This window comes from Oncorhynchus mykiss, chromosome 27 (genome assembly GCF_013265735.2).
Source record: "Oncorhynchus mykiss isolate Arlee chromosome 27, USDA_OmykA_1.1, whole genome shotgun sequence".
NCBI classification, from domain to species: domain Eukaryota; kingdom Metazoa; phylum Chordata; class Actinopteri; order Salmoniformes; family Salmonidae; genus Oncorhynchus; species Oncorhynchus mykiss.
This window is the reverse complement of record NC_048591.1, coordinates 39,806,190-39,833,898: the sequence shown is the minus strand read 5'-3', so window position 1 is coordinate 39,833,898 and position 27,709 is coordinate 39,806,190. Positions and strand designations below refer to the sequence as shown.

Genomic DNA, 27,709 nt, shown 5'->3' with positions numbered 1-27,709 from the left:
AATGGCTTTCTTCTTGCCACTCTTCCATAAAGGCCAGATTTGTGCAATATACGACTGATTGTTGTCCTATGGACAGAGTCTCCCACCTCAGCTGTAGATCTCTGCAGTTCATCCAGAGTGATCATGGGCCTCTTGGCTGCATCTCTGATCAGTCTTCTCCTTGTATGAGCTGAAAGTTTAGAGGGACGGCCAGGTCTTGGTAAATTTGCAGTGGTCTGATACTCCTTCCATTTCAATATTATCGCTTGCACAGTGGTCCTTGGGATGTTTAAAGCTTGGGAAATATTTTTGTATCCAAATCCGGCTTTAAACTTCTTCACAACAGTATCTCGGACCTGCCTGGTGTGTTCCTTGTTCTTCATGATGCTCTCTGTGCTTTTAACGGACCTCTGAGACTATCACAGTGCAGGTGCATTTATACGGAGACTTGATTACACACAGGTGGATTGTATTTATCATCATTAGTCATTTAGGTCAACATTGGATCATTCAGAGATCCTCACTGAACTTCTGGAGAGAGTTTGCTGCACTGAAAGTAAAGGGGCTGAATAATTTTGCACGCCCAATTTTTCAGTTTTTGATTTGTTAAAAAAGTTTGAAATATCCAATAAATGTCGTTCCACTTCATGATTAGGTCCCACTTGTTGTTGATTCTTCACAAAAAAATACAGTTTTATATCTTTATGTTTGAAGCCTGAAATGTGGCAAAAGGTCGCAAAGTTCAAGGGGGCCGAATACTTTCGCAAGGCACTGTATATATCAGAAGTTTACATACACTTGGGTTGGAGTCACTACAACTTGTTTTTCAACCGCTCCACAAATGTCTTGTTAACAAACTATAGTTCTGGCAAGTCGGTTATGGCGGTTCTGGAGGATCCTTGCAGACTGGTGGCTCAGGACAGGCGGGAGACTCTAGCAGCTCAGGACAGGCGGGAGACTCTAGCAGCTCTGGACAGGCGGGAGACTCTAGCAGCTCTGGACAGGCGGGAGACTCTAGCAGCTCTGGACAGGCGGGAGACTCCAGCAGCTCTGCACAGATGGGAGACTCTAGCAGCTCTGGAGAGATGGGAGAATCTGGCGGAGCTGGAGAGGAGGAAGGCTCTAGTAGCGCTGGACAGGCGGGAGTGCCTGTAGACAAAGGACGGAGAGACAGCCTGGTGCGGGGGGCTGCCACCGGAGGGCTGTTGCGTGGAGGTGGTACTGGATAGACCGGACCGTGCAGGCGCACTGGAGCTCTTGAGCACCGAGCCTGCCCAACCTTACCTGGTTGAATGCTCCCGGTCGCCCTGCCAGTGCGGCGAGGTGGAATAGCCCGCACTGGGCTGTGCTGGCGAACCGGGGACACCATGCGTAAGGCTGGTGCCATGTACGCCGGCCCAAGGAGACGCACTGGAGACCAGATGCATAGAGCCGGCTTCATGGCACCTGGCTCGATGCCCACTCTAGCCCGGCCGATACGAGGAGCTGGTATGTACCGCACCGGGCTATGCACCCGCACTGGAGACACCGTGCGCTCCACAGCATAACAAGGTGCCCGTGTGCCCCCCCAATACATTTTTGGGGCTGACTCTCGGGCTTCCATCCGTGCCGCCTCCTCATACCAGCGTCTCTCCGCCTTCGCTGCCGCCAGCTCTTCCCAGGGTCCTTTCCCGTCTAGGATCTCCTCCCAAGTCCAATAGTCCTGATTGTGCTGCTCCTCCTGCCACTGCCTGTCACCACGCTGCTTGGTCCTGTTTTGGTGGGTGGTTCTGTAACGGTTTTCTTCCGTCGAAGGAGAGGAGGACCAAAATGCAGCGTGGTTAGAGTTCATGGTTTTTAATATGAGAAACTCAACATGAACACAATTACAAAACAACAAATGTGGCAAACCCCCACAAAGTACCCACAGAATATGGCTGCCTAAATATGGTTCCCAATCAGAGACAACGATAAACAGCTGCCTCTAATTGAGAACCAATCTAGGCAACCATAGACATACAAACTACCTAGAAAGGAAACAGCCCCATAAACATACAAAAACCCCTAGACCAGAGAAAACACATAAATACCCAATGTCACACCCTGACCTAACCAAAATAATAAAGAAATCAAAGATAACTAAGGCCAGGGCGTGACACGTGACACAAAGATCATACTTTTTGTAGAAATGTCCTCTGGTCTGATGAAACAAAAATATAACTTTTTGGCCATAATGACCATCGATATGTTTGGAGGAAAAAGAGAGCCGAAGAACACCATCCCAACCGCGAAGCACGGGGGTGGCAGCATCATGTTGTGGGGGTGCTTTGCTGCAGGATGGTCTGGTGCACTTCACATAATAGATGACATCATGAGGCAGGAAAATGATGTGAATATATTGAGCAACATCTCAAGACATCAGATAGGAAGTTAAAGCTTGGTCGCAAATGGGTCTTCCAAATGGACAATGACCCCAAGCATACTTCCAAAGTTGTGGCAAAATGGCTTAAGGACAACAAAGTCAAGGTATTGGAGTTGTCATCACAAAGCCCTGACCTCAATCCTATAGAACATTTGTGGGTGGAACTGAAAAAGCGTGTGCGAGCAAGGAGGCAGACAAATCTGACTCATTTACACCAGCTCTGTCAGGAGGAATGGGCCAAAATTCACCCAAATTATTGTGAGAAGCCTGTGGAAGGTTTGACCTAAGTGAAACAATTTAAAGGCAATGCTACCAAACACTAATTGAGTGTATGTAAACTTATGACCCACTGGGAATGTGATGAAAGAAATAAAAGCTGAAATAAATAATTCTCTCTATTATTATTCTGACATTTCACATTCTTAAAATAAAGTGGCAATCTTAACTGACCTAAAACAGGGAATTTTTACTAGGATTAAATGTCAGGAATTTTGAAAAAGTGAGTTTAAATGTATTTGGCTAAGGTGTATGTACATTTCCACCTTCTGTATATACAGTGGGGCAAAAAAGTATTTAGTCAGCCACCAATGGGGCAAGTTCGCCCACTTAAAAAGATGAGAGAGGCCTGTAATTTTAATCATAGGTACACTTCAACTATGACAGACAAAATGAGAAAACAAAATCTAGAAAATCACATTGTAGGATGTTTAAGGAATTTATTTGCAAATTATGGTGGAAAATAAGTATTTGGTCAATAACAAAAGTTTATCTCAATACTTTGTTATATACCCTTTGTTGGCAATGACAAAGGTCAAACGTTTTCTGTAAGTCTTCACAAGGTATTCACACACTGTTGCTGGTATTTTGGCCCATTCCTCCGTGCAGATCTCCTCTAGAGCAGTGATGTTTTGGGGCTGTTGCTGGGCAACACAGACTTTCAACTCCCTCCAAAGATTTTCTATGGGATTGAGATCTGGAGACTGGCTAGGCCACTCCAGGACCTTGAAATGCTTCTTACGAAGCCACTCCTTCGTTGCCCGGGCGGTGTGTTTGGGATCATTGTCATGCTGAAAGACCCAGCCACGTTTCATCTTCAATGCCCTTGCTGATGGAAGGAGGTTTTCACTCAAAATCTCACGATACATAGCCCCATTCATTATTTCCTTTACACGGATCAGTCGTCCTGGTCCCTTCGCAGAAAAACAGCCCCAAAGCATCCTGTTTCCACCCCCATGCTTCATAGTAGGTATGGTGTTCTTTGGATGCAACTCAGCATTCTTTGTCCTCCAAACACGACGAGTTGAGTTTTTACCAAAAAGTTATATTTTGGTTTCATCTGACCATATGACATTCTCCCAATCTTCTTCTGGATCATCCAAAAGCTCTCTAGCAAACTTCAGACGGGCCTGGACATGTACTGGCTTAAGCGGGGGAACACGTCTGGCACTGCAGGATTTGAGTCCCTGGCGGCGTAGTGTGTTACTAATGGTAGGCTTTGTTACTTTGGTCCCAGCTCTCTGCAGGTCATTCACTAGGTCCCCCCTAGTGCTCACCATTATTGTGATCATTTTGACCCCACGGGGTGAGATCTTGCATGGAGCCCCATATCGAAGGAGATTATCAGTGGTCTTGTATGTCTTCCATTTCCAAATAATTGCTCCCACAGTTGATTTCTTCAAACCAAGCTGCTTACCTATTGCAGATTCAGTCTTCCCAGCCTGGTGCCGGTCTACAATTTTGTTTCTGGTGTCCTTTGACAGTTCTTTGGTCTTGGCCATAGTGGAGTTTGGAGTGTGACTCTTTGAGGTTGTGGACAGGTGTTTTTTATACTGATAACAAGTTCAAACAGGTGCCATTAATACAGGTAATGAGTGGAGGACAGAGGGGCCTCTTAAAGAAGAAGTTACAGGTCTGTGAGAGCCAGAAATCTTGCTTGTTTTTAGGTGACCAAATACTTATTTTCCACCATAATTTGATGAATCTCCTTTCCGATTGTTTGGGGCATCTGGAAAAAAAGCTTGTGAACGCAAGGTGAACGCTACCATCAGTCCTGTGTCATGCCAACAGTAAAGCATCCTGAGACCATTCATGTGTGGGGTTGCTTCTCAGCCAAGGGAGTGGGCTCACTCACAATTTTGCCCAAGAACACAGCCATGAATAAAGAATGGTACCAACACATCCTCCGAGAGCAACTTCTCCTAACCATCCAGGAACAGTTTGGTGACGAACAATGCCTTTTCCAGCATGATGGAGCACCTTGCCATATGGCATATGGCAACTAAGTGGCTTGGGGAACAAAACATTGATATTTTGGGTCCATGGCCAGGAAACTCCCCAGATCATAATCCCATTGAGAACTTGTGGTCAATCCTCAAGAGGCAGGTGGACAAACAAAAACCCACAAATTCTGACAAACTCCAAGCATTGATTATGCAAGAATGGGCTGCCATCAGTCAGGATGTGGCCCAGAAGTTAATTGCAGCATGCCACGGCGGATTGCAGAGGTCTTGAAAAAGAAGGGTCAACACTGCAAATATTGACTCTTTGCATAAACTTCATGTAATGTCATTAAAAGCCTTTGACACTTATGAAATGCTTGTAATTATACTTCAGTATTCCATAGTAACATCTGACAAAAATATCTCAAGACACTGAAGCAGCAAACTTTGTGGAAATGTATATTTGTGTCATTCTCAAAACTTTTAGCCACGACTGTATATACATTACCAGTCAAAAGTTTGGACACACCTACTTATTCAATAGTTTTTCTTTATTTTAACTATTTTCTACATTGTAGAATAAGAGTGAAGACATCAAACTATGAAATAACACATATGGAATCATGTAGTAACCAAAAAAATGTTAAACAAAGCAAAATATATTATTCAAAGTAGCCACCCTTTGCCTTGATGACAGCTTTGCATTCTCTCAACCAGTTTAATGAGGTAGTCACCTGGAATGTTTTTCCAACTCTTGAATGAGTTCACACAAATGCTGAGCACTTGTTGGCTGCTTTTATTTCACTCTGCAGTCTTTGACATAAAGAAAAACCATAGAATGAGTAGATTTGTCCAAACTTTTGACTGGTACTGTATATATACAGTATTATATATATCTCCATCTCTGTCTCCTAACTAGGCATCTTACTTATCTCCATCTTTGTCTCCCTGTCTCTCTTTCATTGTCTCTTTCAGTCTCTCTCTCTCCATTGGGTCGGCAGGGTAGCCTAGTGGTTAGAGCATTGGACTAGTATCCGGAAGTTCAAACCCCCGAGCTGACAAGGTACAAATCTGTCGTTCTGCCCCTGAACATGCAGTTAACCCACTGTTCCTAGGCCGTCATTGAAAATAAGAATTTGTTCTTAACTGACTTGCCTAGTTAAATAAAGGTAAAATGCTCTATTCCAGCTAAAACAATGGAGAGTCTCTGTTTAATGGAGAGCCAGAGTTGTCTACTCTCCTCTCCCTTTCTCCCTCAACTCTCTCACCACTTCCTGTGCCCTATATGTCTCCCTCTCCCCTCTTCCTCTTTTTCCACCCCCCATCCCCCCGTCCCCGTCCCCCAAATATTTATCCAGAGTAGCAAAGCACACGGTGGATGTGCCAAAAAGTGCAAAATAAAACGATAAAACTCAATAAAACTACATTTGAACTTGACATAGGGTATGTTAAAATGCCTTAAACACAGATAATATACAGTAAATCACCAGCACTAGCTGACTCACAGCAGCAGGCACACCAAACCAATAAAACATGAGACTTAACCATGCCAGTTTTAACTGGGGGGTGTCAAGAGCCATTTCCCAATACGCTGTTATGTAACTGTGTGTGGTTGTGTGTGTGTGTGTGTGTGTGTGTGTATGTGCATGTGTACGTGTGTTGGACTGGCCTGTTACCCACTCTCAGCTTTGGACCGTGGCAGTGTTTATACTTGAGCCCGGAGAACAGACCCCCCAAAGCAGGAAGTGCCTCAGCTGCCACAACACCACTGAGACTCTCCAGGGCAGGAGTGCAACTGCCTACGCTGCGGGTGATTGGTCTAGCACAATATGGTTTCCATTAATGCATCAAATCTGGTCAAGGGAAGGACGAAATGGAGGAGGATCATTGCGGTCATTTCACAAAAGAGGATTAGGTACGTGAGAACATAAAAAGAGTTGAACGGTTCGATAAGAGGGGATATGTTAATACTGTACAGGAGTCATTTACCTTAGCACGGCAGTAATTGATTATGTGATGAGTGTTCACAAAATGGTGTTCACAACATGGCCACGGTGCATTGCATCACCCAGGTGGCCGCCACACACTAAAGCTGGATGAGGTGAGTTACACAAACACAATGTCATAATGTGTGTGAAGTGTTAGCTGACCGTACAGGTCATGAAGTGTGTGAGCTATTCACACACACGTTCCAGGATCATTTACAGGATAAACAAACGGTTAACCCTGAGTGCTTGATTTCATATGACAGGTCGTGGAGGTTGGAGAGAGGGGGCCCAGGATGGGGGTCAGACATACGTATGCTCCTGAAGGCACGTACACACACACCTATGGATCCTTCTAGTCCCTTTACAACAGGAAAGGCCCTGTTCAAAGGTTCTCCTCCCCTGTAGTAGACTACTCACACCCTGTGTCATTAGACCTGTATGAAAAACACACACACACACACACACACACACACACACACACACACACACACACACACACACACACACACACAAACAAACACACACACACAATTCCATTAGACTACAAGAAATCCAGAACCACATAATTGCAGACACAATATTCAAAAACATCCACCAGGTGGGCTTGTTTACATTGGACCGTGTATTACAGAGCAACTGAATCCAGATGAAACAGGTCTACAAGGTGCATTTGAACGAAAGTCAGAGAGGGTTAAAGAACAGCGTTGCGAATATGTGCAAGTACTATACTAAATGTGAATGTTCTATCATATCAGCACTGTATAGACACATTACAGTACTGTAATCCAGTGTATTGTACCTCACCATATTGACTGCTCTAGGTCTATGTCACATATTGTCTTGTTGTCTGTTTCAGAGAGTCGTGGAGCTGGATGCCGCTGCAATTCAGCACGTTTATATTTACATTGATGAGGCAGGCTTCAACCTATCCAACAAAAACGGAATGGGGACGGAACATTTTTGACCACCGTGCCATTGTGAATGTCCATGGACAGTGTGGAGGGAATATCACCAGCCAGCAAGGCGTCCTCCATCACCATGCCAACCTTGGTCCCTACAACACTGCCCTTCTCATCACATTCCTGGACACACTACATGGCATCCTCATTCCAGGCGAGCAGAGGGGTGGACCAGAGCAGCCCAGGTATATTGTCATCTGGGACAACGTGAGTTTCCACCGTGCTGCTCTGGTCCGCAACTGGTTCATCGATTACCCAGAATGTATTGTTCTATACCTCCCACCATATTCCCCATTCCTAAACCCAATTGAATAGTTCTTCTCGGCATGGCGATGGAAGGTGTATGACCGCCATCCCCTCACACGCAACCCTCTTCTCCAGACAATGGAGGATGCATGTGGTGAAGTTGACGTGGTGGCTTTCGGCGGCTGGATCCGTCACTCCAGATGATTCTTTCCCCGGTGTGTAGCCAGGGAGAACATCACTTGTGATGTAGATGAGGTGCTGGAGCCAGACCAAAATAGGAGGTAGGATGCTGCCTAATGTCTTTTTTTTTCATGTGTTTTTGTCTTTTTTTGTTTAGAGTTTTGAAAGAATGAGACACTTTCATTTTTTTATTTTTGTACAAGTGTTCAAAAATACAGCATTTTGGAAATAAATGACACTGTTTTTGTTACTGTATTGCATGTGTGTGTTTATTTATGTATATTTGAGTAGGTATACATTACTGTAACAATCTTTTATAACCGGTTACAGTGTAAAACTGAAAATGCAAAAGGCATAAACCTACTGATGGGATATTCATAGTAGTGTTTTGTGTTGAGCACATCAGTGTGTTGTTGGTTGGTAGACAGATGTATTCATATGATGGGTGTGTGTGTCATCAAAAACATTTTGGAAAGAGATAAAACAGTTTTGAATGCAGTGTTTGCTTTTGCTAGAGATTTGTAGAGTTTTCCATTTTGTGTTTGTGGTTTTGTGTTCTGTGTTTAGAGTTTCGGAAAAATGGGCCAAAGATTCAGCAATTGTGGAAAACTGTCATCACTCAGGCTCCACTAGAGGGTTTGAGGCCTGGGGGGTTAAACAGATCCCTAATGAGCAAAACTAATGACGATCCCTGAGGAAAACCACTAACGAGGTCTAACCATGTTTAAGAGGGTAACAAGGTGCTCCAACTGGGATCCTGGAGGAGGCAACATAATGACAAACCCTAAGGGAGCGTGGAAAAGAGCCCCCTAACTAGGCATCTTACTTAGTGCTCCTCAAAGCTGATGTCCTTAGTACCTATCAGTGATTTATTACTATGTATGTTTTAGTATGTAATAACCAGCTTCAGAAAAAAACAGCTTTAGGTGAGCTTATCTTCAAAGTCAGAGCTTATCTACAAAGTTATAATGAAAACCATCTGTTCCCAGGAAAATGTAGGCTCACCCACTACCATAATAATGCTACTAGTATTACTATTAACACTACTACTACATCTACTGGTACTACTACCACTACTACATCTACTAGTGCTACTACTACTGCTACTGCTGCCATTACTAACACTACTACTACTACTACCACATCTACTAGTACTACTACTACTGCTACTGCTAATACTACTGTTACAACTAATTATGCTAGTACTACTACTACTACTACAACTACTACTACAGCTACTGCTACTACTACTACTACTACTGCTACTACTAATAATAATATAAATGCTAATACGACTACGACGAGGACGACTACTACAACTACTACTACTGCTGCTACTGCTACTACTACTACTACTACTACTGCTGCTACTGCTACTACTACTACTGCTACTACTACTAGTACTGCTACTGCTACTAATACTGCAACTGCTACTACTACTACGACGACAACTAATATTACTACTACTACAACTACTACTAATAATAATAACAATACTACTACTACTACTACTAATATTAATATAAATGCTAATACGACTATGACGAGGACGACTACTACTACTACTACAGTGCCTTGCGAAAGTATTCTGCCCCCTTGAACTTTGCGACCTTTTGCCACATTTCAGGCTTCAAACATAACAATATAAAACTGTATTTTATTGTGAAGAATCAACAACAAGTGGGACACAATCATGAAGTGGAACGACATTTATTGGATATTTCAAACTTTTTTAACAAATCAAAAACTGAAAAATTGGGCGTGCAAAATTATTCAGCCCCCTTAAGTTAATACTTTGTAGCGCCACCTTTTGTAGCGCTACTTTTGTAGCGCCACAGCTGTAAGTCGCTTGGGGTATGTCTCTATCAGTTTTGCACATCGAGAGACTGACATTTTTTCCCATTCCTCCTTGCAAAACAGCTCGAGCTCAGTGAGGTTGGATGGAGAGCATTTGTGAACAGCAGTTTTCAGTTCTTTCCACAGATTCTCGATTGGATTCAGGTCTGGACTTTGACTTGGCCATTCTAACACCTGGATATGTTTATTTTTGAACCATTCCATTGTAGATTTTGCTTTATGTTTTGGATCATTGTCTTGTTGGAAGACAAATATCCGTCCCAGTCTCAGGTCTTTTGCAGACTCCATCAGGTTTTCTTCCAGAATGGTCCTGTATTTGGCTCCATCCATCTTCCCATCAATGTTAACCATCTTCCCTGTCCCTGCTGAAGAAAAGCAGGCCCAAACCATGATGCTGCCACCACCATGTTTGACAGTGGGGATGGTGTGTTCAGCTGTGTTGCTTTTACGCCAAACATAACGTTTTGCATTGTTGCCAAAAAGTTCAATTTTGGTTTCATCTGACCAGAGCACCTTCTTCCACATGTTTGGTGTGTCTCCCAGGTGGCTTGTGGCAAACTTTAAACAACACTTTTTATGGATATCTTTAAGAAATGGCTTTCTTCTTGCCACTCTTCCATAAAGGCCAGATTTGTGCAATATACGACTGATTGTTGTCCTATGGACAGAGTCTCCCACCTCAGCTGTAGATCTCTGCAGTTCATCCAGAGTGATCATGGGCCTCTTGGCTGCATCTCTGATCAGTCTTCTCCTTGTATGAGCTGAAAGTTTAGAGGGACGGCCAGGTCTTGGTAGATTTGCAGTGGTCTGATACTCCTTCCATTTCAATATTATCGCTTGCACAGTGCTCCTTGGGATGTTTAAAGCTTGGGAAATCTTTTTGTATCCAAATCCGGCTTTAAACTTCTTCACAACAGTATCTCGGACCTGCCTGGTGTCTTCCTTGTTCTTCATGATGCTCTCTGCGCTTTTGACGGACCTCTGAGACTATCACAGTGCAGGTGCATTTATACGGAGACTTGATTACACACAGGTGGATTGTATTTATCATCATTAGTCATTTAGGTCAACATTGGATCATTCAGAGATCCTCACTGAACTTCTGGAGAGAGTTTGCTGCACTGAAAGTAAAGGGGCTGAATAATTTTGCACGCCCAATTTTTCAGTTTTTGATTTGTTAAAAAAGTTTGAAATATCCAATAAATGTCGTTCCACTTCATGATTGTGTCTCACTTGTTGTTGATTCTTCATAAAAAAAATACATTTTTATATCTTTATGTTTGAAGCCTGAAATGTGGCAAAAGGTCGCAAAGTTCAAGGGGGCCGAATACTTTCGCAAGGCACTGTACTACTACTGCTGCTACTACTATGACTACTACTACTACTAATAATAATATAAATGCTACTACTCCTACTACTATGACTACTACTGCTACGGATCCCACCGCTGTCACCAATGTAACAGTATAACTTTAGACCGTCCCCTCGCCCATACCCGGGCGCGAACCAGGGACCCTCTGCACACATTAACAACAGTCACCCTCGAAGCATCGTTACCCATCGCTCCACAAAAGCCGCGGCCCTTGCAGAGCAAGGGGAACTACTACTTCAAGGTCTCAGAGCAAGTGACGTCACCGATTGAAATGCTATTTAGCGCGCACCGCTAACTAAGCTAGCCGTTTCTCATCCGTTACACTACTACTACTGCTACAACTACTACTACTACTGCTACTACTACTACTACTGCTACTACTAACACTACTACAACATCTACTACTACTACTGCTATTACTACTACTACTGCTTCTGCTACTACTACTACGACTACTACTACAGCTACTGCTACTGCTACCACTGCTACTACTACTGCTACTACTAATAATAATATAAATGCTAATACTACTACGACGAGGATGACTACTAGCACTACTACTACACCTACTACTACTGCTACGACAACAACTAATATTACTACTACTAATAATAATAATAACAATACTACAACTGCTACTGCTACTACTACTAATAATATAAATGCTAATACGACTACAATGAGGACGACGACTACTACTACTACTGCATCTGCTACTACTACTATGACTACTCCTACTACTACTACTACTACTGCTACTACTAATAATAATATAAATGCTAATACGACGACGAAGACGACTACTACTGCTGCTACTACTACTACTACTACTACTACTACAACGACTGCAACTACTATTACTGCTACTACTTCTGCTACTACTACGACTACTACGACTACTACTGCTACTACGACTACTTCTGCTACTACTACTACTACTGCTATGACTACTACTACTACGACTACTACTACGACTATTACTACTACTACTACTACTACTACTGCTACTACTACGACTATGACTACTGCTACTACGACTACTACAACTACTTCTGCTACTACTACTACCTCTGTGGAAAAGGTTCTACCTGGAACCAAAAAAATGGTTATTCAAAGGATTATCCTATGGGGACAGCTGAAGAACCCTTTTAGGTTCGAGAGAGCACCTTTTTTTCTAAAAGTGTACCTCTTCAGGCCTCCCGAGTGGCGCAGCGGTCTAAGGCACTGCATCGCAGTGCTAAAGGCATCACAACAGTTCCGGGTTTGATCCCGGGCTGTATCGCATCTTGCAGAGACCGGGAGACCCATGAGGCGGCGTACAATTGGCCCAGCATCGTCCGGGTTAGGGGAGGGTTCGGCCTTGGCCCAACGCGCTCTAGCAACCCCTGTGGTGGGCGGAAGCCGGCCGCACCAATGTGTCGGAAGAAACACCGTCCAACTGGCGCCCGGCTTCCGGGTTAAGTGGGCAGTGTGGCTTGGCAGGGTAGTGTTTCAGCAAACGCACGGCTCTTGACCTTCGCCTCTCCCGAGTCCGTATGGGAGTTGCAGCAATGGACCAAAACTGTAACTACCAATTGGATATCACGAAAAAAATGGTGTACCTCTTCAGTTTTATCAGTGTAGTCCACTGGATGACCTCAACCCAAAAGTATAATAGAAACATTCATATGAACCTGCACAAACAGTCTAAATGAGACTGGACCGCTCGGGTCCTTATGAAACCTCCACTACCCCTCTACCACGCACGCACGCACGCACGCACGCACGCACGCACGCACGCACGCACGCACACACACACACACACACACACACACACACACACACACACACACACACACACACACCTCCCTGACTCTCTCTCCTGAGTCTTATATAGGGAGTAATGGCTACAGCGCTGCTGGGAGATCCTTATCTATCCAGGGCAATGGGGCCCGGGCTACACAGCCTGTTGGGAGCCTTCCAGCTCTGAAACATGAGACAGCTGTGTTCAGCTGTAGCCAGGGGTGGGCCTGTAAACCTAAGCCACAGATCTGAGGGCCACTTAAGAGTGATCCCTCAGCTCGAACCCACAGTCAGGCTGGAAGCCATGCTGCTCTGTCTGGCCTGAGGAATGAAAGGGCAAGTGAGACATGACACAAACTGATCAACTCTTTCAACTGCCTCCTCTGATATTATTTTATTAATATGACTGAATTGTGTATTGGGCAAGGAATGAAAAAACAGACACCAGTCTGTCTCTTTAAACTGATCTCAGCCAAGATCCTCTGATCAGGAACACTGATACCCTGTCAGATTATTTAACATAGGGGAGGTTTCCCTTTAACAAAACAGAAACAATCACATCCCTCGATGGTTGTGGAACATGTCTATCTGTAAGTGTGAAATACTAAATGCGTCTGTGTGTGTGGGTATAGTTGTGGCCAAAAGTTTTGAGAATGACAAATATTAATTTCCACAAAGTTTGCCGCTTCAGTGTCTTTAGATATTTTTGTCAGATGTTACTATGGAATACTGAAGCATAATTACAAGCATTTCAAATGTTAAAGGATTTTATTGACAATTACATGAAGTTTATGCAAAGAGTCAATATTTGCAGTGTTGACCCTTCTTTTTCAAGACCTCTGCAATCCGCCGTGGCATGCTGCAATTAACTTCTGGGCCACATCCTGACTGATGGCAGCCCATTATTGCATAATCAATGCTTGGAGTTTGTCAGAATTTGTGGGTTTTGTTTGTCCACCCGCCTCTTGAGGATTTACCACAAGTTCTCAAAGAGATTATGGTCTGGGGAGTTTCCTGGCCATGGACCCAACATATCGATATTTTGTTCCCCAAGCCACTTAGTTGCCATATGCCATATGGCAAGGTGCTCCACTATGCTGGAAAAGGCATTGTTCGTCACCAAACTGTTCCTGGATGGTTGGGAGAACTTGCTCTCGGAGGATGTGTTGGTACTAGAGGTCGACCGATTAATCGGAATGGCCGATTTCAAGTTTTCATAACAATCGGAAATCGGTATTTTTGGACACCGATTTGGCCCATTTTTTAAAATTGTATTTATTTATTTTTTACCTTTATGTAACTAGGCAAGTCAGTTAAGAACACATTCTTATTTTCAATGACGGCCTAGGAACGGTGGGTTAACTGCCTTGTTCAGGGGCAGAACGACAGATTTTTACCTTGTCAGCTCGGGGATTCAATCTTGCAACCTTACAGTTAACTAGTCCAACGCTCTAACCACCTGCCTCTCATTGCACACCACGAGGAGCCTGCCTGTTACGCGAATGCAGTAAGATGCCAAGGTAAGTTGCTAGCTAGCATTAAACTTATCTTATAAAAAACAATCATTCAATCATAATCACTAGTTAACTACACATGGTTGATGATATTACTAGTTTATCTAGTGTGTCCTGCGTTGCATATAATCGATGCGGTGCGCATTCATGGAAAAAGGACTGTCGTTGCTCCAACATGTACCTAACCATAAACATCAATGCCTTTCTTAAAATCAATACACAGAAGTATATATTTTTAAACCTGCATATTTAGCTAAAAGAAATCCAGGTTAGCAGGCAATATTAACCAGGTGAAATTGTGTCACTTCTCTTGCGTTCATTGCACGCAGAGTCAGGGTAAATGCGATAATAATAAAAGTTTTGTTTTCGAAATGATAGTTTCCGGATTCGACCATATTAATGACCAAAGGCTCGTATTTCTGTGTGTTATAATGTTATAATTAAGTCTATGATTTGATATTTGATAGAGCAGTCTGACTGAGCGATGGTAGGCAGCAGCAGGCAGGCTCGTAAGCAGCAGGCAGGCTCGCAGCTATCTAGCTAGCCATTTCACATCAGTTACACCAGCCTAATCTCGGGAGTTGATAGGCTTGAAGTCATAAACAGCGCAATATACTGTACTGTTACACTGGCAATACTAAAGTGCCTATAAGAACATCCAATAGTCAAAGGTATATGGAATACAAATGGTATAGAGAGAAATAGTGCTATAAATACTATGTTAACTACAACCTAAAACCTCTTACCTTGGAGTATTGAAGTCTCATGTTAAAAGGAACCACCAGCTTTCATATGTTCTCATGTTCTGAGCAAGGAACTAAAACGTTAGCTTTTTTACATGGCACATATTGCACTTTTACTTTCTTCTTCCAAATTGAACATGTTTCATTATTTATTTGAGGCTAACTTGATTTGTATTGATGTATTATATTAAGTTAAAATAAGTGTTCATTCAGTATTGTTGTAATTATCATTATTACAAATACATTTAAAAAATCGTCCGATTAATCGGTATCGGCTTTTGTTTTGGTCCTCCAATAATCGGTATCAGTATCGGCGTTGAAAAGTCATAATCGGTCGGCCTCTAGTTGGTACATTCTTTATTCATGGCTGTGTTCTTAGGCAAAATTGTGAGTGAGCCCACTCCCTTGGCTGAGAAGCAACCCCACACATGAATGGTCTCAGGATGCTTTACTGTCGGCATGACACAAGACTGATGGTAGTGCTCACCTTGTCTTCTCCGGACAAGCTTTTTTCCGGATGCCCCAAACAATCGGAAAGGAGATTCATCAGAGAAAATTACTTTACCCTAGTCCTCAGCAGTCGGCAATATCCCTGCCTGCTAAGCCCTTTTTGTGCAAAGCAATGATGGCACGTGTTTCCTTGCAGGTAACCATGGTTGACAGAGGAAGAACAATGATTCCAAGCACCACCCTCCTTTTGAAGCTTCCAGTCTGTTATTCGAATTCAATCAGCATGACGATGCAGGTAATAGGCTCTGTGTGTGTGTGTGTGTGTGCAAGTGTGCGAGTGTGTGTGTGTGTGTGTGTGTGTGTGTGTGTGTGTGTGCGTGCGTGCGTGCGTGTGCGTGCGTGTGCACGGACGTGTGTGTATGTGTCTGTGTGTGCGTGTCCTCCCTCCCAGCACGATGCAGGTATTAGCCTCTGTGTTTGTGTGCGTGTGTGTGCAAGTGTGCGAGTGTGTGTGTGTGTATGTGTCCGTGTGTGTGTGTCCTACCTCCCAGCACGCTGCAGGTGATAGCCTCTGTGTGTTCTGCCAGTAGTTCAGCCTTAGCCATGGCAGCCAGAGAGAGATAACTGGACATGTTTCTACTGAGCTCTCTGTTGCCTCTCTGCAGAAACCTCACTGCCACCGGCACTGCTAGAGCCATCACTGGGGGACGACTGTAGTTCTGTAGGAGAGAGAGACAGGGAGAAGAGAGACAAAGACAGAGATTGTGTGAGAGAGACAGAGATTGTGTGTGTATGTGTGTGAGAGAGAGAGAGAGAGAGAGAGAGAGAGAGAGAGAGAGAGAGAGAGAGAGAGAGAGAGAGATAGAGAGAGAGAGAATTGAGGCCCAGACAAATTGAGGCTGTTCTGATGGCAAAAGGGGTGGGGGGGGGGGTGCAACTAAATTTTAGGAAGGTGTTCCTAATGTTTGATATACTCAGTGTATATTCACTCATGTACCCAATTATATAATGTGGCCCCGGGTCCCTTTTATAACAGCTCTGGTTTATACCATGCCACAGTGTCGGCATGTAGGTATCACACTCCAATCAATTGGGACATTAGAACCACGGTATCTGAGTAACAATAACAGATCAGAATGTGCTGATCTGAATAATGGACTAGAGTAGACCATAGACGTTCTCACCAGTTACATCACAGATCTCAAAGTGTGTGTGTGTGTGTGTGTGTGTGTGTATGTGTGTGTGTGTGTGTGTGTGTGTCCATCCTATTTAGGGCCTACAGTGATGCACATGGACAATTTAAGGGAACATAATAGAATAGAACAGAATAGATCAGAACAGAACGGAGGATAAACAGATGGCTCTCTTTACATAAAGACTCATTTCTGAGCTCAAGGGGAGAGTGTATGTTTCTCTGCATGTAGACAGTGGTGTCCCAGGGCCTAACTTAACATCCACTAGCGCCCCCAAGGGGATGGTTTGGGAACATTTAGAAGGGCTAGAAATAGGCAAAAGTACTGTCCAACTTTTCTCCTGAAGAACTACATTGTATCCAGACTTTTTAAAATCAGTTGTGTGAGTCAATGCATGAGTCCTATGGTCTGAAGGCGACCAAAACCCGATTTGGTGACCACTGAGCTACTATCTTCTATCGCCATAAGACAAACACTGAAACATACCCAAACAACTATATTATATTCTATCAGAAAACAACTATACTATAAAACACATGGTGTATTACCATTAGAGCTGATGAGCTACAGTACAGTGTTGTTATAAGGGATTAATGCTCACCTCATATTTATGGCTAGAAAAGTGTCATACTTCTGTACTTCCAACAGGTGGCAGTGCAGGCAAGGCTGTCTCACTGCACGTCCAAGAGTCTTACTAAAAACAACAGCACCGTCCTCTCTCTGTTGATATGAGGAACCAACACACACACACACTCACACACACACACACACACACACACAGACGCACAGCCATGCACAGTCCTATTAGAGTGAGTCACTGTAATATCAGGCTGCTCTCAGATTAAAGGAGCTCATCCAGAGACTCAGAGGAGTTCAGCCATCAGACTCAAACTCCAGAACAGACAAGAAGCTCACTAAGGAAGACTAACCATATAAGGTGCTCACTAATGAAGACTAACCAGACAAGGAGCTCACTAATGAAGACTAACCAGACAAGGTGCTCACTAATGAAGACTAAACAGACATGGAGCTCACTAATGAAGACTAACCAGACAAGGAGCTAACTAATGAAGACTAACCAGACATGGAGCTCACTAATGAAGACTAACCAGACAAGGTGCTCACTAATGAAGACTAACCAGACATGGAGCTCACTAATGAAGACTAACCAGACATGGAGCTCACTAATGAAGACTAACCAGACAAGGAGCTCACTGATGAAGACTAACCAGACAAGGTGCTCACTAATGAAGACTAACCAGACATGGAGCTCACTAATGAAGACTAACCAGACAAGGAGCTTGTTAAATCATCACCCGTTTGGCGAAGTAGGCTGTGATTCGATGAGAAATTAACAGGCACCTCATCAATTATATGCAACGCAGGACAAGCTAGATAAACTAGTAATAACATAAACCATGTGTAGTTAACGAGTGATTATGTTAAGATTGATTGTTAATTATAAGATATGTTTAATGCTAGCTAGCAACTTAACTTGGCTTCTTGCTGCACTCGCGTAATAGGTAGTCAGCCTGCCACGCAGTCTCCTCGTGGAGTGCAATGTAATCGGCCATGTAATCAACCATGGTGTCAAAAATGACGATCACCTATTGTTATGAAAACTTGAAATCGTCCCTAATTAATCAGCCATTCCGATTAATCGGTCGACCACTACTGTGCACCACAAGAACGTCCCTACCGAACTCATAACACATACCTGGACATGTCCCTACTGCCATGATAACACATACCTGGAAGTGTCCCTACCACCATGATAACACATACCTGGAAGTGTCCCTACCACCATGATAACACATACCTGGAAGTGTCCCTACCACCATGATAACACATACCTGGAAGTGTCCCTAACACCATGATAACACATACCTGGAAGTGTCCCTAACACCATGATAACACATACCTGGAAGTGTCCCTAACACCATGATAACACATACCTGGAAGTGTCCCTACCACCATGATAACACATACCTGGAAGTGTCCCTACCGCCATGATAACACATACCTGGAAGTGTCCCTACCGCCATGATAACACATACGTGGAAGTGTCCCTACCACCATGATAACACATACCTGGAAGTGTCCCTACCGCCATGATAACACATACCTGGAAGTGTCCCTACCGCCATGATAACACATACCTGGAAGTGTCCCTACCGCCATGATAACACATACCTGGACATGTCCCTACCGCCATGATAACACATACCTGGAAGTGTCCCTAACACCATGATAACACATACCTGGAAGTGTCCCTACCACCATGATAACACATACCTGGAAGTGTCCCTACCGCCATGATAACACATATGTGGAAGTGTCCCTACCACCATGATAACACATACCTGGAAGTGTCCCTACCACCACAATAACACATACCTGGAAGTGTCCCTACTGCCATGATAACACATACCTGGAAGTGTCCCTACCGCCATGATAACACATACCTGGAAGTGTCCCTACCGCCACAATAACACATACCTGGAAGTGTCCCTACCGCCATGATAACACATACCTGGATGTGTCCCTACCGCCATGATAACACATACCTGGAAGTGTCCCTACCACCATGATAACACATACCTGGAAGTGTCCCTACCGCCATGATAACACATACCTGGAAGTGTCCCTACCGCCATGATAACACATACCTGGAAGTGTCCCTACCACCATGATAACACATACCTGGAAGTGTCCCTACCACCATGATAACACATACCTGGACATGCACAGTATGCGATTGTACTGTACGTAGGCATGTACATGTACAGATGAGCAGGTAGGTGTGATGTTATGTATGCTGCCTGTGTGTCTGTAGCCTATAGCTGCTGTGTTGTAAATCATGTGACATGTACAGGTATGTGAAGGCAGGTGTGCCGATACAGGTTATGTCTCAGGAATGTGAGGATACACACTTTACAGAACCAGTCAAAGGTTTGGACACACCTACTAATTTCAAGGGTTTTTCTTTATTTTGACTGTTGTCTACATTGTAGAATAATAGTGAAGACATAAAAACTATGAAATAACAGATGTATTAACCAAAATTAGTGTTAAATATTCTTATATTTTAGATTCTTCAAAGTAGTCACCCTTTGCCTTGATGACAGCTTTGCACACGCTTGGCATTCTCTCAACCAGCTTCACCTGGAATGCTTTTCCAAAAGTCTTGAAGGAGTTCCTACATGTGCTGAGCACTTGTTGTGTCAGGTGCGTGAATGAGGACCCAAAAGCGAATTAACAAACATAGTTTCTTTAATGATGAACACACGTGGGCTCAGATGGACAGGTAGATTCCGACAGGACAGGACAAGGTTGCAGCAAACACGATGATAGTCTGGTTCAGGCATGAGACACACAAACAAGAATCCGACAAAGACAGGAGCAGAAACAGAGAGAGATATAGGGACCTAATCAGAGGGAAAAAGGGAACAGGTGGGAAAAGGGGTGAATGAGGTAGTCAGAGAAGACAAGGAACAGCTGGGGGAAAGAGGGACAGAAACGGTAACCTAGTACGACCAGCAGAGGGAGACAGGGTGAAAGGAAAGGACAGAAACAAGACACAACATGACAGTACCCCCCCACTCACCGAGCGCCTCCTGGCGCACTCGAGGAGGAAACCTGGCGGCAACGGAGGAAATCCTCGATCAGCGCACGGTCCAGCACGTCCCGAGAGGGAACCCAACTCCTCTCCTCAGGACCGTACCCCTCCCAATCTACGAGGTACTGGTGACCACGGCCCCGAGGACGCATGTCCAAAATCCTACGGACCCTGTAGATGGGTGCGCCCTCGACAAGGATGGGGGGGGGGGGGGGGGAAGACGAGCGGGGGCGCGAAGAACGGGCTTAATACAGGAGACATGGAAGACCGGGTGGACGCGACGAAGGTATCGCGGAAGAAGAAGTCGAACTGCGACAGGATTAATGACCCGAGAAATACGGAACGGACCAATGAACCGCGGGGTCAACTTGCGAGAAGCCGTCTTAAGGGGAAGGTTCTGAGTGGAGAGCCAAACTCTCTGACCGCGACAATATCTAGGACTCGAGTTGTGGGCGTATTCTGCCCAGGGGAGCTGTTCTGACCAAGACGCAGGGTTGCGAAAAGAAAGACTGCGTAAGATGCGACCAATAGTCTGATTGGCCCGTTCTGCTTGACCGTTAGACTGGGGGTGAAAGCCGGAAGAGAGACTGACGGAAGCCCCAATCAAACGGCAAAACTCCCTCCAAAATTGAGACGTGAATTGCGGACCTCTGTCCGAAACGACGTCTGACGGAAGGCCATGAATTCTGAAAACATTCTCGATGATGATTTGTGCCGTCTCTTTAGCAGAAGGAAGCTTAGCAAGGGGAATGAAATGAGCCGCCTTAGAGAACCTATCGACAACCGTAAGAATAACAGTCTTCCCCGCTGACGAAGGCAGTCCGGTGACAAAATCTAAGGCGATGTGAGACCACGGTCGAGAGGGAATGGGAAGCGGCCTGAGACGGCCGGCAGGAGGGGAGTTACCGGACTTAGTCTGCGCGCAGACCGAACAAGCAGCCACGAAACGACGCGTGTCATGCTCCCGGGTGGGCCACCAAAAACGCTGGCGAATGGAAGCAAGCGTACCCCGAACGCCAGGGTGGCCGGCTAACTTGGCAGAGTGAGCCCACTGAAGAACGGCCAGACGAGTAGGAACGGGAACGAAAAGAAGGTTCCTAGGACAAGCGCGCGGCGACGGAGTGTGAGTGAGCGCTTGCTTTACCTGCCTCTCAATTCCCAGACAGTCAACCCGACAACACGCCCCTCAGGGAGAATCCCCTCGGGGTCAGTGGAGGCTACTGAAGAACTGAAGAGACGAGATAAAGCATCAGGCTTGGTGTTCTTAGAGCCCGGACGATAAGAAATCACGAACTCGAAACGAGCGAAAAACAGCGCCCAACGCGCCTGACGCGCATTCATCCAGAACGGATGTACTCAAGGTTCCTATGGTCAGTCCAAACGACAAAAGGAACGGTCGCCCCCTCCAACCACTGTCGCCATTCGCCTAGGGCTAACCGGATGGCGAGCAGTTTGCGGTTTCCCACATCATAGTTACGTTCCGACGGCGACAGGCGATGAGAAAAATACGCGCATGGGTGGACCTTGTCGTCAGAGAGGGAGCGCTGAGAAAGAATGGCTCCCACGCCCACCTCTGACGCGTCAACCTCGACAACGAACTGTCTAGAGACGTCAGGTGTAACAAGGATAGGAGCGGATGTAAAACGATTCTTGAGGAGATCAAAAGCTCCCTGGGCGGAAACGGACCACTTAAAGCACGTCTTGACAGAAGTAAGGGCTGTGAGAGGAGCTGCCACCTGACCGAAATTACGGATGAAACGACGATAGAAGTTCGCGAAGCCGAGAAAGCGCTGCAGCTCGACGCGTGACTTAGGGACGGGCCAATCAATGACAGCTTGGACCTTAGCGGGATCCATCTTAATGCCTTCAGCGGAAATAACAGAACCGAGAAATGTGACGGAGGAGGCATGAAAAGTGCACTTCTCAGCCTTCACAAAAAGACAATTCTCTAAAAGGCGCTGGAGGACACGTCGAACGTGCTGAACATGAATCTGGAGTGACGGTGAAAAAATCAGGATATCGTCAAGGTAAACGAAAACAAAGATGTTCAGCATGTCTCTCAGGACATCATTGACTAATGCCTGAAAGACAGCTGGAGCGTTAGCGAGGCCGAAAGGAAGAACCCGGTATTCAAAGTGCCCTAACGGAGTGTTAAACGCCGTCTTCCACTCGTCCCCCTCCCTGATGCGCACGAGATGGTAAGCGTTACGAAGGTCCAACTTAGTGAAAAACCTGGCTCCCTGCAGGATCTCGAAGGCTGAAGACATAAGAGGAAGCGGATAACGATTCTTCACTGTTATGTCATTCAGCCCTCGATAATCTATGCAGGGGCGCAGAGACCCGTCCTTCTTCTTGACAAAAAAAACCCCCGCTCCGGCGGGAGAGGAGGAGGGGACTATGGTACCGGCGTCAAGAGCTACAGACAAATAATCTTCGAGAGCCTTACGTTCGGGAGCCGACAGAGAGTATAGTCTACCCCGGGGGGGAGTGGTTCCCGGAAGGAGATCAATACTACAATCATACGACCGGTGTGGAGGAAGAGAGGTGGCCCTGGACCGACTGAACACCGTGCGCAGATCGTGATATTCCTCCGGCACCCCTGTCAAATCACCAGGCTCCTCCTGTGAAGAAGAGACAGAGGAAACAGGAGGGATAGCAGACATTAAACATTTCACATGACAAGAGACGTTCCAGGAGAGGATAGAATTACTAGACCAATTAATGGAAGGATTATGACAAACTAGCCAGGGATGGCCCAAAACAACAGGTGTAAAAGGTGAACGAAAAATTAAAAAAGAAATGGTTTCGCTATGATTACCAGAAACAGTGAGGGTTAAAGGTAGCGTCTCACGCTGAATCCTGGGGAGAGGACTACCATCCAGGGCGAACAAGGCCGTGGGCTCCCTTAACTGTCTGAGAGGAATGTCATGTTCCCGAGCCCAGGTCTCGTCCATAAAACAGCCCTCCGCCCCAGAGTCTATTAAGGCACTGCAGGAAGCTGACGAACCGACAAGGTAGTGCAGGATCTTGAAGGAGAGACAGGAGTAGTAGCGCTCACCAGTAGCCCTCCGCTTACTGATGAGCTCTGGCTTTTACTGGACATGAAGTGACAAAATGACCAGCAGAACCGCAATAGAGACAGAGGCGGTTGGTGATTCTCCGTTCCCTCTCCTTAGTCGAGATGCGGATACCTCCCAGCTGCATAGGCTCAGCTCCCGAGCCGGCAGAGGAAGATGGTAGTGATGCGGAGAGGGGGGCAACGGAGAACGCGAGCTCCTTTCCACGAGCTCGGTGACGAAGATCAACCCGTCGCTCAATGCGAATAGCGAGTTCAATCAAGGAATCCACGCTGGAAGGAACCTCCCGGGAGAGAATCTCATCCTTTACCTCTGCGCGGAGACCCTCCAGAAAACGAGCGAGCAAAGCCGGCTCGTTCCAGCCACTGGAGGCAGCAAGAGTGCGAAACTCAATAGAGTAGTCTGTTATGGATCGATTACCTTGACATAGGGAAGACAGGGCCCTGGAAGCCTCCTCCCCAAAAACAGATCGATCAAAAACCCGTATCATCTCCTCCTTAAAGTCCTGATACTGGTTAGTACACTCAGCCCTTGCCTCCCAGATTGCCGTGCCCCACTCACGAGCCCGTCCAGTAAGGAGAGATATGACGTAGGCGACACGAGCAGTGCTCCTGGCGTAAGTGTTGGGCTGGAGAGAAAACACAATATCACACTGGGTGAGGAACGAGCGGCATTCAGTGGGCTCCCCAGAGTAACACGGCGGGTTATTGATTCTGGGCTCCGGAGATTCGAAAGCCCTGGAAGTGGCCGGTGGATCGAGGCGGAGATGGTGAACCTGTTCTGTGAGGTTGGAGACTTGGGTGGCCAGGGTCTCAACGGCATGTCGAGCAGCAGACAATTCCTGCTCGTGTCTGCCTAGCATCGCTCCCTGGATCTCGACGGCTGAGTGGAGAGGATCCGAAGTCGCTGGGTCCATTCTTGGTCGGATTCTTCTGTCAGGTGCGTGAATGAGGACCCAAAAGCGAATTAACAAACAGAGTTTCTTTAATGATGAACACACGTGGGCTCAGATGGACAGGTAGATTCCGACAGGACAGGACAAGGTTGCAGCAAACACGATGATAGTCTGGTTCAGGCATGAGACACACAAACAAGAATCCGACAAAGACAGGAGCAGAAACAGAGAGAGATATAGGGACCTAATCAGAGGGAAAAAGGGAACAGGTGGGAAAAGGGGTGAATGAGGTAGTCAGAGAAGACAAGGAACAGCTGGGGGAAAGAGGGACAGAAACGGTAACCTAGTACGACCAGCAGAGGGAGACAGGGTGAAAGGAAAGGACAGAAACAAGACACAACATGACATGTTGGTTGCTTTTCCTTCACTCTGCAGTCCAACTCACCCCAAATCATCTCAATTGGGTTGAGGTTGGGTGATTGTGGAGGCCAAATGATCTGATGCAGCACTCCATCACTCTCCTTCTTGGTCAAATAGCACTTACACAGCCTGGAGGTGTGTTGGGTCATTGTCCTGTTGAAAAACAAATCATAGTCCCACTAAGCACAAACCCTGTGGGATGGCATATTGGCACACTTAACCAGCATGGCTACTACAGCATTCTGCAGCGATACGCCATCCCATCTGGTTCGCGCTTAGTGGGACATCATTTGTTTTTCAACAGGACAATGACCCAACTCACCTCCTGGATGTGTAAGGGCTATTTGACCAACAAGAAGAGTGATGGAGTGCTGCATCAGATGACCTGGCCTCCACAATCACCCAACCTCAACCCAAATGAGCTGGTTTGGGATGAGCTGCACCGCAGTGTGAAGGAAAAGCAGCAAACAAGTGCTCAGCATATGTGGGAACTCCTTCAAGGCGGTTGAAAAAGCATTTCAGGTTTAGCTGGTGACACAGCCTGGGAAAATGTAGTTACACCTCAAGCACTGTGATGCAGTGCCTTAGACCTCTGCGCCACTCAGGATCCCTGGATATATTTGGATGCATGTGTGCCCAGACCTGTCCGATCTTGATACAGGGGTATTCTGTGTGTGTGTGTGTGTGTGTGTGTGTGTGTGTGTGTGTGTGTGTGTGTGTGTGTGTGTGTGTGTGTGTGTGTGTGTGTGTGTGTGTGTGTGTGTGTGTGTGTGGTGTAGTGTACCTGCAGAATACAGCTGGTGATGTCAGAGGCTATCTTGGCATGGGGTGTGTCTTCGTCTTTACCCTGGGGGGTGAGGTTGTGTTCCAGACAGGACTCCCACAGACCCACCAGTGCCCCCCCATGGCGCTCGATGGACCGTGTCTCCCTGATTGCTGTGGTGATACGCGTGATGCAGATCTCCACCACAGCCTGGTCATTGTCATTGGTCAGGTAGTCCTGCAGTCAGCAAATCCGAGGGGAGACAAGTACAGATCAGCCAAACATGATCAAGGAACAATGAGGAAAGAGCATGCTTGTTTTTAATATAGTTTCAAATGCAGTCAACCTGAAAGCTATCTAACACATGTTGGGTACTAACTTCTAAACTTGAAATATGAAATATCCTCGTTCATGTTATAATATTAGAACCGAGGGTATGGAAATCTACTGAGTGAGAGAGGGGGATGCAGGAAGTTCACATTCTGTCAGAACATGTTATTGTTACACATCAGGTATCCTACGGTGAGGAGAAGGGCTAACATCTGGTACAAGTCAACAGGACAGCCGTGAGTTGGGGGTGAGTGAGGAATTTGGGCCGAGGTCATCTCAGATGAAGTGAGAAAGAACAGGCATCGCTAAAATCTTGTCTCGCAACAGAGATGTGTTGGCTATCCAGATGTGTAAGGAGGAGACTCGGCATGGCAGGAAGGTATACATATATGGGTTTGTGTAAACATGTCTTTGTCTTATGCAGCTGTGAGACCCAGTAGGTGAATAAACTTGGTTTGAGCTTCACTAGTCGCCTGTGAGTTTTACTCTATTTAGGAATCTAACATACAGACCCAAGCCTCAAGGCTGCCATACCTTTTGGTGTTAGCTTTCCCTTGACACTCAAATTATCAAAGGAAAAATACTCTTGACTTTTTCCATGTTGAGGTGGAAATGTTCAGACATTCAAACTATGGCCCCATCTAGACAGTGTCTGAATAAGCTGTTGGGTTAGATTGATGATGACTGAGAGACTGACTGTGTTGGATGGGAAATGAGGACATGTGGGCCCTGGAGTGATGAGAATCGTATCATATCTGTTATCCCAGGGAACAGTCCCAAGAGACACACCTGCCATAAGCTGCTATCCCAATGGGAGTGTGCAGTCAGCATGGAAATGACAGGTGTGTTTGGTGAGGTGATGCCATGTCTGCGTGCGTGCGTGTGTGTGTGTGTGTGTGTGTGTGTGTGTGTGTGTGTGTGTGTGTGTGTGTGTGTGTGTGTGTGTGTGTGTCTGAACGTGGCTTTGCATGTGTGCATGTTTGTGTGCTTGCATAGGAAACTCACAGGAGAGCAATAGGTAGCTTGGACCTCTAGTGATTCAAAGAGACAGTCATCTATTTGTGTGTGCATGGATGCGTGTGTATGGGTGCATGCGTGTGTGTGTGTGTGTGTGTGTGTGTGTGTGTGTGTGTGTGTGTGTGTGTGTGTGTGTGTGTGTGTGCGTGCGTGTGCTTGTGTACTCACAGGGGAGCAGGAGATAGCCTTGATTTCCTCCAGGGCCTGTGAGAGACAGTCCTCTATCTCAGAGTCCTCCAGGGAGAAGAGGTCTCCAGCCCGGGACAGGTCCCTCTTGCCCAGCACCAGGCCTAACAGCTGATGCATGGTGTCTGCTACACATCAGACTCCTGAGAGAGAAAGAGAGGGAGAGAGAGAGAGAAGCAAAGAAAGAAAGAAAGAAAGAAAGAAAGGGGTTCTTAATAATGAGTTATCAGCGTCTCCTGTTTTAATATGTAGAGTGTAGGAGAGAGAGAGCCTTGTAGGCATAATCCTCTCCTCTGTAGTTCCACAGGTGTGGTTAATGAAGTTAATCTGTGACCAGTGTATCTCCCCACCACACTAATATGTGACACTTTAGGGAGCGCTCCACCGACACTGCCTGACAAGGACAAACACCACCACATATCAGCACAGCAGAGGAGACGGCTGCATGAATGAATGTGTGGGAGGCTCCCAGGAGCGGTGAGTTTGCTCATTTAAAAGGGTAACCATTTACCCCCCTCA

At 45.8% G+C, this 27,709-nt stretch overlaps 1 protein-coding gene across 1 annotated transcript in view; it reads right to left on the bottom strand.

The window, feature by feature from the left end:
* The window catches only part of LOC110507223 (ventricular zone-expressed PH domain-containing protein-like), a 156,891-nt gene that overhangs the window by 104,181 nt on the left and 25,001 nt on the right, over positions 1-27,709 (bottom strand). The window contains exons 2-4 of the mRNA XM_036965017.1: positions 27,173-27,333; positions 25,679-25,894; positions 16,235-16,409 (exon numbers count right to left, since the gene is read on the bottom strand). Coding sequence (XP_036820912.1) covers positions 16,235-16,409; positions 25,679-25,894; positions 27,173-27,310 — 529 coding nt within the window. The 5' untranslated portion in view covers positions 27,311-27,333. The remainder of the gene's footprint in view (positions 1-16,234; positions 16,410-25,678; positions 25,895-27,172; positions 27,334-27,709) is intronic.